General features: G+C 33.2%; 1 protein-coding gene across 1 annotated transcript; it reads left to right on the forward strand.

Annotated features, from left to right (window-relative positions):
* Nucleotides 1–6,857: 6,857 nt before the first annotated feature.
* LOC140919760 (uncharacterized) lies at nucleotides 6,858–7,898 on the forward strand. Its single transcript, XM_073366393.1, has 4 exons — nucleotides 6,858–6,951; nucleotides 6,993–7,069; nucleotides 7,216–7,548; nucleotides 7,620–7,898. Exons 1-4 carry the CDS (start codon nucleotides 6,858–6,860, stop codon nucleotides 7,896–7,898), a joined length of 783 nt encoding a protein of 260 aa, XP_073222494.1.
* The last annotated feature ends 5,343 nt before the right edge of the window (nucleotides 7,899–13,241 follow it).

A 13,241-nucleotide genomic window follows, 5' to 3' on the forward strand; every position in this document is an offset into this window, starting at 1 on the left:
TTTAATTATTACTTGCAACGATTTAGTACAATTGCTGAAACGCTACCATGTTTTTGGCGCCGTTGTCAGGAATTTCCATATCACTATTGAATTTAATTTATTTACTTAATTGAAATTTTTTTCTCTGCAAAATAAATTTTTTGCTCTAATTTTAATTTTAATTTTCAATAAAAATTTTTTTTTTCTTTTATTTTCTATTTTTATTTATTGAGCTTGCTAATATCATGTGCTAGTGGTATGTTTCTTCTTTGTTTGAGATAACTATTCGCTGTAGAGCATGGAAGATTATAATGATGATATTCTACTACAATTATATGAAGAGTGTGATACTTGTCTAATATCTGGTATATGTCGCATGATTGAGGGGTAAATCTTTAGAGATACATTTTCAAAATATCACCCTCAAATCCCTTATATGCAGCCTCTTAGGTGTGACTTTTGCAAAGAAGGACATAGGAATAGAACTTGTTTGGATGATTTTATCGAACTAATGGAATATGAAGATTTTTTTTGTCAAAGATGCAGAAAAAGACGAGTGTTATATTAAAAAGATCAATTGGGAACAAATTCTACCTCCTAAAATTCTATCCAAAGAATCAGATAACAAATAATTTCACATTACAGACATTTTGGTTGAATTCATGAAGAATAACATTGTTTCAATTGAGTGGTTTTTCGGAGTTTTGCATTTTTACTTTGTTTTAGTGCAGTGCTGAATTTTGGTGAGAAATCAACATGACCTATGTGTAGTATTTCAGCCATATCTGGAGTTGTAGATGTCCAATTGGGGTCCAATCATGTGCAAATAAAACCTAAGCTCCATATCTACAACTTTCATGATGAAACCGAAACCCAAGTCAGACTAAAAAGAGGAGAAAAATGCAGAAAACGTCAAACAGAAGAAGTTGTGCGCTTGAGGCGCATTTCCACCCTTTTGACACTGTCCAGGCGCGCCCGGAGCGTAAATCCCGCACCTGGGGCACGTAGCACATTTCTGAAAGTATAATAACGCGTTTTCTCACTTTTTAGAGATCTTTTTTACTATTGAGAAGTTGGGAGAATTGTGCCCTAGCATAGAAACTCAAAGACGATCGTTTCTAACACCATTGGAGCAGTTTTATCAAGATTCATTCATGAATCTTTCTTGTAATTCTTCTCTAATCTCTATCTTTTCTATCTCTGTCATGAGTAACTAAACCCTATTTGTTAGGCATGAGTGTAACAAGATGAAACTCTTATTTTTCTGATTTGATTTATAGTTATATGAATGAGTTTATTGAATTATTTTTCTCATCTCTGTGCTTAATGCTTTTTATTGCTTGATCAACATTAAAATGTTCTACGATTCGTATTTTGAAACGGAAGTGGACTTTACGAATGCTTGAGATGAGAAATTCATGAATTTGTAGTCTAGGGATAGATGCAGGTCATGAAACCAATTAAATTAGTTGTAGAGCCAATAGTTTAAAAAGAGAATTCCTGTATAGGAATGCTTAATTCTAATCTTAAATCCACTAAGGAATTAGGGGTTACTTTGGAATTAAAGGTTTTGTCACGAAGACATTAGGGCAATAATAATAAATAGAATTCAATAATAATTCAATAAAGGAATTCAATAACTAGGATCAAATTAGACACCAAGGTTGGATTCGAAGTGAAACTCATCTTCGACATTTTTCTTATTATAAAGGATAAATTTTATTACTGTTGTTAATTTTAAATAATATTCCAATCAATTTGGGAATTTTTTGTGTGTTCAATTTTAGTAACTAAATATAATTCGATAGTAAAACGCAATCCTTGAGTTCGACACTCGGTACTACCGTTTTGATTATTACTTGCAACGATTCAGTACACTTGCTGAAACGCTACCAATTTCTTAAATGTTCTCGTTTTGTGTGTGCATGTGTTTTTTTATGTCTTGTCCTGAGTATGTATTGTTTTGTCAATCATGGTATGTATTGTCCTACTTTCATTCTTATCACCTTTCCTTGTTCACCCCATTATAATCTATGTTTCCTTTATCTCTCATATCTACCTATTTAAACCTTTCTCCCCTCTAGTGTTTTTCAAAACCTTTCCTTTCTTAAGTTCTTTTTATTCTAAAATTTGTTTTTCTTTAAACTTTCCTAATCTGAAATCCTCTAGGAAAAACCAAATTTATATTGCTTTCTTTATTAAGTCTTCATCTTCCTAAATGATCCTATTTTTACATTGTACTCTCATAAAGAGTTTAGAATCATCTTAAAGCATGAATTACTCAACCTGAATGGTGAAATGTTCAGAGATCCTCAATTTGTTACATCTATGAACTACAACCAACAAGATGTATTATTCAAGAAGGTTCACAAAATTCATTCAAAGGTTCACTTGTGGAACCCTTGAGTATCAATGTCTCCTTCTTTTTCCAAATACCTTGAATACAAAGAGAAAGTAAGAAAAATAGCATTGAAGGGCTTGTGCCTCCTTTTGTTTGAATACTCTTGATTGGATGAAAATTTAAAATTAATGATGAAGAAAGGTTGGAGAACCAACAATTTTATTAAAGAGTTATCTTTGAAAAATTATATCTTTGACTGATATTTGGAGAAAGTCCCATATGAGAAATCAACAATTAGAGAAATAGAAGATTATATTATCTCATTTTCGTTGGTTGCATCTAACGAGTCAGAAGGTAGATTCTTGAATACGAAAGATTTTTCTATCACTGCTTAAGATGAAAGTTCAAAGAAAGAAAACTTCTTTTGAAGATACTAAATAAAGGAACTTAGTTTATTTATGTAGGAATTGGTGATTCAAACCTGATATGTATATAAATTTGGTATAGATAGCATCCTCTAAGAAGATCTTAATTTTTTTTTTATTCTTTTACCATTTTGTAACAAATATTGCAATTGTAATGAACAAATGTATGTGTTACAAGTGAAATGTAAGTTATGAATTGAATTAATTTCTTTTTTGTTTTTGTTTTGTTCTTTCCTCCGTTACTTTTCATCTCCTTAGTTTTTCAAAATTTCTTTTTTATCCTACGTGTGTTTGTGTTTCTATTTTCTTGTTCATAACGTTTTGGTTGTAGTCCATTCTTTGTTTCGTTACGTCGATTATGTCTTTTATAAATGTTTTCTTGTTTTTATTTTATATTTTTGTGTTTACTCTTTAACTTTCCCTCTGATATTTTTTTAACCTTTAGCTTTTTTTTTGTCTTTAACTTTTAATTTTCTTATCTTTTATTTTATTTGTTAACCTTTAATTTCTTTTTGTCCCCTTCTTTTTTTAATCGTTTGTCTTCAAAATTTTATTTCTTCCTCTTTCAATCACAACTCCTCACGTAATTTTGTTTTTCTTCGTATCTTCAAATTTGAACCACGTGTTCCCCTGTATCTCTCACACGCTATCTCACTCTTTGCTTTCCCACGCCCTCAACATTACGTTACTATTTTGCGTCTCGAGATTTTTTTTTGCTAATAATAACCTTAACGTTCTTCATTCCTCCTCATTTTTGTCATTTCCATCCTCTCTTTGTCCTCATTTCTTTTGTTGTGCTTATCCTTCCCTCTGCGCCTCACAAACTCTCTTCCATGGATGCAGGTTCATCTTTTGGAAGGAAGAGAAAGTCACATTCTCTGGTGAAGAAAGAAATCTCACAATCTAAGGTGACCTCAGTGCTGAGTGGCATTCTTTTTGCTCTACAAGACGTCGAGCACAAGATGGATATTCTCATTTCTCAAATGGAGGAAGCATTTGAACTCTAGAGACGTCTCGTTAGGTGTGTCTAGGAGTCTTTTGTTTGTTTTGTAAATTTTTTCTTATATCTAAGTTGTAATTGTTTCCCTTTAATGAAATTAATCCTTCTTTACTTTTACTCTTGTCTCTGATCCATTTAAGCTTTTGTTTTACGTCAATCTTTTGTTTGTTGCATTTTTGTTTCTTTTTTGTGTTTCGTATGTTCGTTTGGCATACTATTTAAAATTCACCATTTTTGATAATGACAAAGGAGGAGAAAAGTAGAAGATATAGTAATAAAATTAATTGTATATTTGTTATGCATCATATACATCACCTATGCCCTATCTTCATCATGTACATCATCCATGCATCATATACATTATTTCTGCATCATCTACGTCATTAGCATCATCTGCATATGCTTGTTGCATCTAGTTAAGACATAAAGTTAATTAATTCAAACAATGCCTGAGTACCTCATTCAAGGGGAACCTTATTTTAAAATCTTACTTTGTGAAGGAAAATTGTTCATTAATTGTATAGTTATTTGTCATCATCAAAAAGGGACAAATTGTTAGTGAAAAAACATTTTTAAATACAATCCTCTAGTTAATGTTTTGATGATAACAAATACGTATAAATAAAGAACAACTTTCCTCTAACTATATATGTTAAGTGTGCAATTTCAAGACCACAAAACTATGAAGGATATTGGAATATATCCTCTGATAATTGGTCACAGAGACATGGAAAATTCCGTATTCAAAATTGGTCAAAAAGTGCATATGATATACTACCATTGATGATACAAGCTTCAGATTGCCTATGCTTTTGATGGTACAAGAAGGTTTTTCCGAAGACTGCCTCTGTTCTTGATTAATTTCTACTCTCAATGCAGCTACTAAAGTCTGCCTCTAATGAAAGAAAACAAACTTTAGGAAAGTCTAACTCTGATGAAGGAAAACAGACTTTGGGAAAGTCTGCCTCTGATGAACCCAAACAGACTTTGGAAAGTCTGCCTTTAATGAAGGAAAACAAACTTTCAGAAAGTATACCTTTGAAGAAGCAAAACACACTTTAGAAAAGTCTGCCTCTGATGAAGAAGTCAAGCTTCTAATCAATCTACCTCGGACCATTTTCCTCTAATAATTTTCCTCTGAAGATGAAGCAAGCATCTGAGTTCCTCTGCCTCTAATACACAAACATAACAAGAATTCTTCTACCTCTAACTCTCATAAGTGTAACAACAATACTTATGCGTCTGCCTATGATAATCTCATCAAGCATCTGACTCTAAACTATTATGTATCCTCTGGAAAAATCAACACTCTAGAAAAAAATCAACATTCTAAAAAAGTTACCGCTATGGAGATAGTCAACGCCTAGAAAAAATACAGTTATAGGAAAAAGTCAATGCCTCTAGTAAAAAGTCAATGTTGAAGATGTCAGTGTCTCTGGTAAAAGTCAATGCCTCTAGTTGTTGCCTCTGGTCCAGTAAACATGCCTCTGGTCATTACTTCTGGTTCAGTAATTCTGCCTCTGGTTGCTTCATGCTTCTGGTCAAGAAATCATGATTCTAGTGTTCCTGCCTCTGGTGTAGAAATCACGCATCTGATTATTATGTGCCTTTGATCAAGTACTTCTATTTCTGATTGTTTTGTGGCCCTAATCAAGAACATTTTGCTTCAGCAAAACTGAAATCAAAATACTTAAAGAAATTTCTAGTTTCAGTTTGTGCTCGACTGTTAGAATTATTCTCAATGAGTCTATTGTTGAATTCAAATGAAACACAAAGCTGAAAAACACAAGGCCATGCCATAAAGGATACAAGGTCATTCCATGAAGGACATTCAGCCATCCCTTGAAGGAAAAAAAAGGCAATGTTGTAAATGCTTCTATAAAAAAACACGCATTATGAGCTGAAGAGTGAGGATAACAACTTGCAACATTTTAAAAGAGAAACAAACGCAACATAGCAAGAAAAACACCTAAAAAAGGCATGAATAACAAATCATCTCATTAGAGAGTTACTATAATTGATGTAAATCAGTCAAAGTGTTTTCATACACTTGAACTGATATACGATTGAATATGTAACATCCTTTCAATGAGAGTTAGAATCCTCAAATCATACTTTGTGTTAAATCAGACATAAACTAGAATCGATCTAAATCAGTCAAAGTGTTTTCATACACTTGAACAAATATAAGATTGAATATGTAACATCCTCTCAATGAGACTTAGAATCCTAGAAATAAACTTTGTATCAATTTAGACACAAACATGAACTAATGTAAATCAGCCCGGTAGTGGCAAAAATGCTCATGAACCTCAACAATAATTTGCCAGAATGTTGAAGAATGGTTCTGACGACAACATTTTGGAGATGCTGAAGAAAAAATACTCAAAGTCTAAAGAGATAGAGTAAATAATACTTGTGTGATTCTTTTTCTTCACTATGCTTTTACTTTCTGATTTGCTTTGATCACCAAATCACGAATAAATTTTATTTATAACAAACCATAAGTTCATAACACAATTCAAACCCCCATTTTATTATGTAATTGAAACTTCAGACGGTACTAAGGCAAACTCTCTCTGGTAGGGGAGGATTAGATGTAGCAACTCTTGTATTGTGAACTATTGTGTCTTCTTTCTCTATTTCCTTTATCTTAATTCTTTATGGTTCAACTTTATTTTCACTAAACCTAATTCATAAGAGAAAATTGAATGTTTTGAAAAAGAAAGTATATGTGCAAAGAAATCGAAGTATAATTTAAAAACGGTATAACATAATTTAAACACCCTCTTTTCTTGTGTATTCTAGTACCTTCAATTTAACTCTATTTTTCTGCTACTTTTTTTTGTTTGTGCTTAAATGCTAAGCTAAGTCTTTGTGATCCACTACGTTGAAAGACTTTATTGCTCATACCCTTAGAGTACATTTAGTTCTTAGCACATGGAAGTACTTAGGACTTCCCTCTATGATCAAACGAAGCAAGAAATCGACTCTTAACTTTATCAAGGATAGAGTTTGGAATAAAATTCATTCTTGGAGCAGCAAATGTTTGTCGAAGACTGGTCGAGAAATTCTCATCAAATTCGTTCTACAATCTATATTGACTTATATCATGAGCATATTCCTTCTTCTATCCACATTTGCTAATGAAATTGAGAGGATGATGAATTCATTCTTGTGGGGCCATAATAGCACACAATCTAGAGGTATCCCTTGCTTGTCATGGGATAAACTTTCAATGAATTAGTACGAAGGAGGTATGGGATTCAAAAACATCACATCATTCAATTACGCTCTTCTGGGAAAGCAATGTTGGCCACACAGGTAAGATTGCTAGATCGTGGAGTCATGTGTGTTCATGATTCTGCTCTTTGCAACGACTAAATATAGGACATCTACCACATTTTTTCTCTTGTCCGAGCATTGTGCGCGTTTAGCAACCATATGCTTTTTCTGTTGCATTCCTACAGTCCAAGGAGTTGGAAATGGATGCTGCAACACTGATTTTTTGCACTCTATGTCTATTGTCTGCTTCAGATTTAGGCCATTTAACTTATGCGTTATGGAGACTTTGGAAGCAATACAACAATTGTATTTGGAACAATGTGGTTGATGGTGTGTCTGTAGTATATGATTGTGCATCTGCACTACACGAGGGCTGGTCTGTTGCACAAAAAACGCAGCAGCACCTACAGCAGCCGCAAACAACCCCTACTGTAATGCACTGGACAACTCCAAGCCACAGACAACTGAAATGCAACATTGACGATCTTTCTCTGTATAGAACAATGAGGTGGGTATTGGTATAATTATTCGTGATAAATTTGGTTTTTTATCCTAATCAAAACATAGTGGTTTACGTCAATGTGTGCAGTTCACGTGGGAGAAGTGTTTGGAGTTTGGACTACTTGTAGTGTTGCATTGGGTACATGAACCACGTTTGGCTCCATTAGATTTTGATTTGGATTCCAAGACAGTTGTTGACAATCTAAAAGCTAATAGCGACAATATATCTAAGTTTGGGGATATTATCCGAGCTTGTAGGCACAGTCTCTCTACTTTCTATAATAACTCCAATGTTGAGTTTGTTTGGAGACAAGCGAAGGAGACTCCTCACATGCTGTCAAAAGCTTTCTTTTTAGCTAGTTTTTAAATTTTGGTGGAAATACCTCAAAGTGTTCAACACGTTATTATAAAAGAAATGCATTAAGATTTCATTTGTAAAAGTAAAAAATAAAAATCTTTTGTGACCCACACGTCAATCGCCTTTTTCTTTTATGGCCTCTTCATCAAAAGTACAACAAATTCAGAGAAGTCAACACCGCCTATGTTTCTGTTTCACTTTCATTACCATTGGTACCCAACAGTACTAATGAACGGTAACCAAAATTGAAATTCTATTAGAGCTTTGTATTTTATAGATTATTGAACAAAGCAATAAAAAATTGTTGATGGTTTTGTGAAGACAAAAAAAACATGACTGCTCGGAGATCATTAAGGTTTCAAGTAAGGATTTGGATCTTAAGAATGATAATCTTACATAAACATAGAAGGGGGGAAGAAGAAGAGAGCAATAAGAGAAAGAATCCTTGGCTAGGGGTTTATAATTAAAATGAACAAAAAGCTTAAAGTAATAAAGTTACAATAATTATATATACTAGAGAATAGAAAAGTTTAGAATACCCTTACTACTAATATATAATAATATAATCTAACATATCTCCTCAAACTCGCGATGCATTAACATGGAGCACTGAAAGTTTGTCAACCAAAAAGCAAAAAATGTTTAATGGAATGCATCTTTGTGAACAAATCAACAATTTGTAAGGAAGAGGAGGCAAATGATAGAGTAATAGTTCCATGTTGAAGATGATGATGAGTGAGACCACAATCAATATCAATTTGCTTGGTGCGTTCATGACAGACTGAGTTATGGGCAATTTGAATAGCACTCTTGTTATCGTAGTGCATCGAAGTTGGCTTAAAAAGAGAGATACCCATATCAGACAAAAGTCAATGCAACCAAATTATTTCAGCATAAGTGGATGTCTAAGCACGATATCAGCTTCTGTAGAAGAGCGAGAGACAATGTCATGTTTCTTACACTTCTAAGAAATAAGAGAGTTTCTAAGAAATATATAAAACTTTGCGATGCACTTACGATATGTGGTGTCACCATCTCAATCAGTATCAAAATAAGCACGTAAGTCCAATGAACACGATGATGGAAAGAGAAGACTCTGAAGTTGAGTTCCTCGAAGATAACAAAGAAAACGAAGAACAATTGTCCAATGTATTGTAGTGAGAGAGACAATAAATTGAATGAAAACATAATCAATATCAGGTCTTATAATCGTAAGCTACACCAAGCTGTCAACCAAAGTACAGTACAAAGTGGGATCTGATAAAGTAACACCATCCGATGGAGCATATTTCACATTCAACTCAAGAGAAGTATATGTTGCTCTAGTATCAGAAAGACAAGTATGCTCAAGAATGTTGGCAATGTACTTGGATTGAGAAAGAAGGTAGCCTCCAAAAGAGTAGGCAACTTCAATCCCAAAAAAATAGAAAAGAGTTCTCAAGTCCTTCATTTCAAACTACTTGGCTAACTGCAATTTCAACTCATTGGTTTCATTAACACCATCACTTATAATAATCATATCATCAACATACAAAGAAAATATAATGCGACCATAAGTGGTGAACCTTATAAATAATACAAAATCATGTCAAATAGAGCGGAAACGAAGAGAAATGATTGATCACAGTAGAGAATTTCTCAAACCAAACTTGAGGAGCCTGTTTAAAACCAAATTGAGCCTTTTTAACTTACACATTTCTCCCTGATTATCGGAAATTCCTTGTGGAGTGACCATATAGACTTTTTTAAGCTCGCCATTTAAAAAAACATTTTTGACATCCATTTGGAAAATATGCAACTGGCAAATAGATGCAACTACAATAAGAGTACGGATAATGATCATCATGGTTACAAGAGCAAAATTTCTTCATAATTCATACCATATTGTTGACAGAATCCCTTAGCAACAAGACGTGCTTTATAGCCCCCAACCGACTCCTCATACTTAGTTTTGAACTTGTATACCCAACGAGACCCAATAACACGCTTTCTAGGAGGAAGAGGTACTAACTCCCAAGTTTTTGTTTTGTGCAATGTAGAGAGTTCTTTTGACATAGCTTGGTGTTAAAAAGGATCAAGAACAGTCTCTTTATAGGAAGATGGCTTAGAAAAATTGTGAATAGAGGTTAAGAAAGAAGCCAACGAAGTTGAGTAAGCGGAATAGATAAAATCAGGTAATTGAGTAGAGTTACAATGACGAGAAGGGTAATGAGAAGGTGGAGATGGAAGATCAACAATCGTAGGAGGTGGTTGGACAATCAGGGGGACAAGATATATGTCATCATGTGGAGTAGTAGTATTTGTTCTACAACTCTCAACATTACAATCACTAGAAACATTATCATTAGGACTAAACATATCAATATGGGTTAATTATGAATTCTTAGTAATTTGAGAATCAGAGGAAATAAAGTAAAAAGGGATGTGCTCAAGAAAAAAGAATTACGATAAACATAAAGTTTTCTTGCATGAGGGTCATAACAATGATAAACCTTTTGACCATTCCCTGAACCAAGAAAAACACACATGGCAGAACGAGAAGACAACTTATCACATTCTACTTCTAGACGAACAACAAAACAAGTAGAACCAAAGGCTTTCAATAAAGAGTAATCATGGATAGTAGCATACAATTTTTCAAAGGGATACAAAACTGATATGACAGACGGTAGAATTCTATTAATAGCATGGACAATAGTAAGAACTGTTTCCTTCCAAAACTTAGTGGGAACCGAAGCAAGCAACAAAAAGGAACGAGTAGTCTCAATAATATGATGGTGTTTCCTTTCAACAACTCCATTTTATTGAAGAGTATCATTACAAGATGACTGGTGGAGGGTGCAATCATAAACGAGTAATTCAAAGAATTTATTAGAGGTATATTCACCATCTAAATTACAATGAAAGCACTTTATAGCAGCATTATATTGAGCCTTGACCATAGCACGAAACATATGATAAATGTCAAAAAATTCAGCCTGATTTTTCATAAGATAAACCCAACAATAACACGTGTAATCATCAATAAATGAAACATAATATCTAAATCCACATTTGGTGAGAACCGGTGATGGACCCCAAACATCAGACCCCAAACATCAGACCCCAAACATCAGTGTGAACTAAATCAAAAGGCACATATGAAAGAGAAACACTTTTACTATATAGTAAAGCTGCAAGTTTACAACCACAACAATCTGAAATATTATCAGTTTGTAACTTTCCTAAAGCTCTAGTGAAAGCCAAATATATTAATCTAGAAGCAGAAGCATGTCCAAGGTGAGAATGCCATAAATAAAAACTAGAAGACAAATAATTCAAGCAAAAACTAGATAATAAGTCAGTAGTGATTGTTGTAGTTGTAGTACATGAGACTCGTAGGTAATCCAAAACATAAAGTCCCATTTGTCTATGACATGTCCCATATAGCCTCTTGGAATGTGAATCTTGCACACAACAAGAATTGGAAGAAAATATAATTGAGTAACTGAATCACATAGTTAACTAGCAGAAGCAAGACTAAAAGTGAGATTAGGAATATAATAAACATCAGAAGAACACATGTTAGATGTGGAGATAAAATCAATGTCTGCTAATGGCATAGAAGTACCATCAACAATCATAACCGACATATACGACGGTCCCCTAAAATTCTTCTTGTGTGTTCTCCTCAATTTCAAACAATGTATTTTCTAATGACTTTTTTCTTTGTAGAAAGCACATTTATCATTACCAAGTCCAACGTTCCCTTGAGATTTTTCTTTTTTGAACAGGAGCAGCAAAAACAGATGGAGGAGTTGAGAGAATTCTCTTATCTGACACAACGAAATGGATCTTGAGTCTAAGTTCTTTTGTCAACAATTAATTAACTACTAATTCAATAGTAGGAAGAAGGTATATTAATAGTAAGGATATTATTATAAATGAGATGCTTTAAACTTTGATATATAAAAAATAATAATAATAATCTTTTGTGACCCACACGCCGGTCGGCTCTTCCTTCTTTGTTTTCAACCACACACATCTATTTATTTAATGCACTACGCCAAAAATGACATTTTATAGCGCGTCTTTTATAACGCTTATTAAATACAAGCGTTGTTGTATGATATTTTAAAAATAACGGAGGATACAACAGCGCTTTTTTGACAAGCGCCGTAAAAAAAGCGCTGTAAAAGACTTTGATTTCACATAATTAAAGGACCTATTAGAGCGCTTTTTGGAAAAGCGCTGTAAAAAGCTTTTTTAAAAAAAATAAGGAGGTCTTTTACAGCGCTTTTGGACAAGCGCTTTAAAAAGCCTGTAAAAAAGCGCTGTAATAGACTTTCAAAAAATAAAATAAGGAGGTCTTTTACAGCGCTCTTTAAAAAAGCGCTGTAATAGGCTTTTAAAAAATAAAATAAGGAGGTCTTTTATAGCGCTTTTTTAAAAAGCGTTGTAATAGGCTTTTAAAAGTAAAATAAGGAGGTCTTTTACAGCGCTCTTTAAAAAAAGCGCTGTAATAGGCTTTTAAAAAATAAAATAAGGAGGTCTTTTACAGCGCTCTTTAAAAAAGCGCTGTAATAGGCTTTTAAAAAGTAAAATAAGGTCTTTTACAGCGCTTTTTAAAAAAAGCGCTGTAATAGGCTTTTAAAAGTAAAATAAGGAGGTCTTTTACAGCGCTTTTTAAAAAAAGCGTTGTAATAGGCTTTTAAAAAATAAAATAAGGTCTTTTACAGCGCTTTTTAAAAAAAGCGCTGTAATAGGCTTTTAAAAGTAAAATAAGGAGGTCTTTTACAGCGCTTTTTAAAAAAAGCGTTGTAATAGGCTTTTAAAAAATAAAATAAGAAGGTCTTTTACAGCGCTTTTTAAAAAAAGCGCTGTAATAGGCTTTAAAAAAATAAAATAAGGTCTTTTACAGCGCTTTTTAAAAAAAGCGCTGTAATAGGCTTTAAAAAAATTACTATAAGAAGGTCTTTTACAGCGCTTTTTAAAAAAAGCGCTGTAATAGGCTTTAAAAAAATTACTATAAGAAGGTCTTTTACAGCGCTTTTTAAAAAAAGCGCTGTAATAGGCTTTTAAAAAATAAAATATAACAGTAAATCGCTTCAGTTTCCTCTTTATTACATAAACTTCACTACACTTCAGTGTCCTTCTCCTCTTCATTATCCTTCTCATTGCGAACCCTAATGTCCCTACGAACCATATTGTTAACCATCTCCATTGCAAATCATCTCCATATTTGTTACTATCCCTACGAACATTATTACATACTCTTCTCAATGAGAACCCTACTCTGTCCTACGAACCGTTCGTATTTCTGCACATTCTCGTTGTTTCTTCTTAAACGAAACCGTAACCCTATGAACTCTA

This window comes from Cicer arietinum, chromosome 3 (assembly GCF_000331145.2).
Source record: "Cicer arietinum cultivar CDC Frontier isolate Library 1 chromosome 3, Cicar.CDCFrontier_v2.0, whole genome shotgun sequence".
Classification (NCBI taxonomy): Eukaryota; Viridiplantae; Streptophyta; class Magnoliopsida; order Fabales; family Fabaceae; genus Cicer; species Cicer arietinum.

What these genes read in the sequence shown, in the direction of transcription:
- LOC140919760 (XM_073366393.1), top strand. Translation starts at nt 6,858, where the DNA reads ATGAGCATATTCCTTCTTCTATCCACATTTGCTAATGAAATTGAGAGG. An exon ending in TAATAGCACACAATCTAGAG is followed by an intron (nt 6,952 to 6,992) that starts GTATCCCTTGCT and finishes TCAATGAATTAG; the next exon opens with TACGAAGGAGGTATGGGATT. An exon ending in AAGCAATGTTGGCCACACAG is followed by an intron (nt 7,070 to 7,215) that starts GTAAGATTGCTA and finishes GCATTCCTACAG; the next exon opens with TCCAAGGAGTTGGAAATGGA.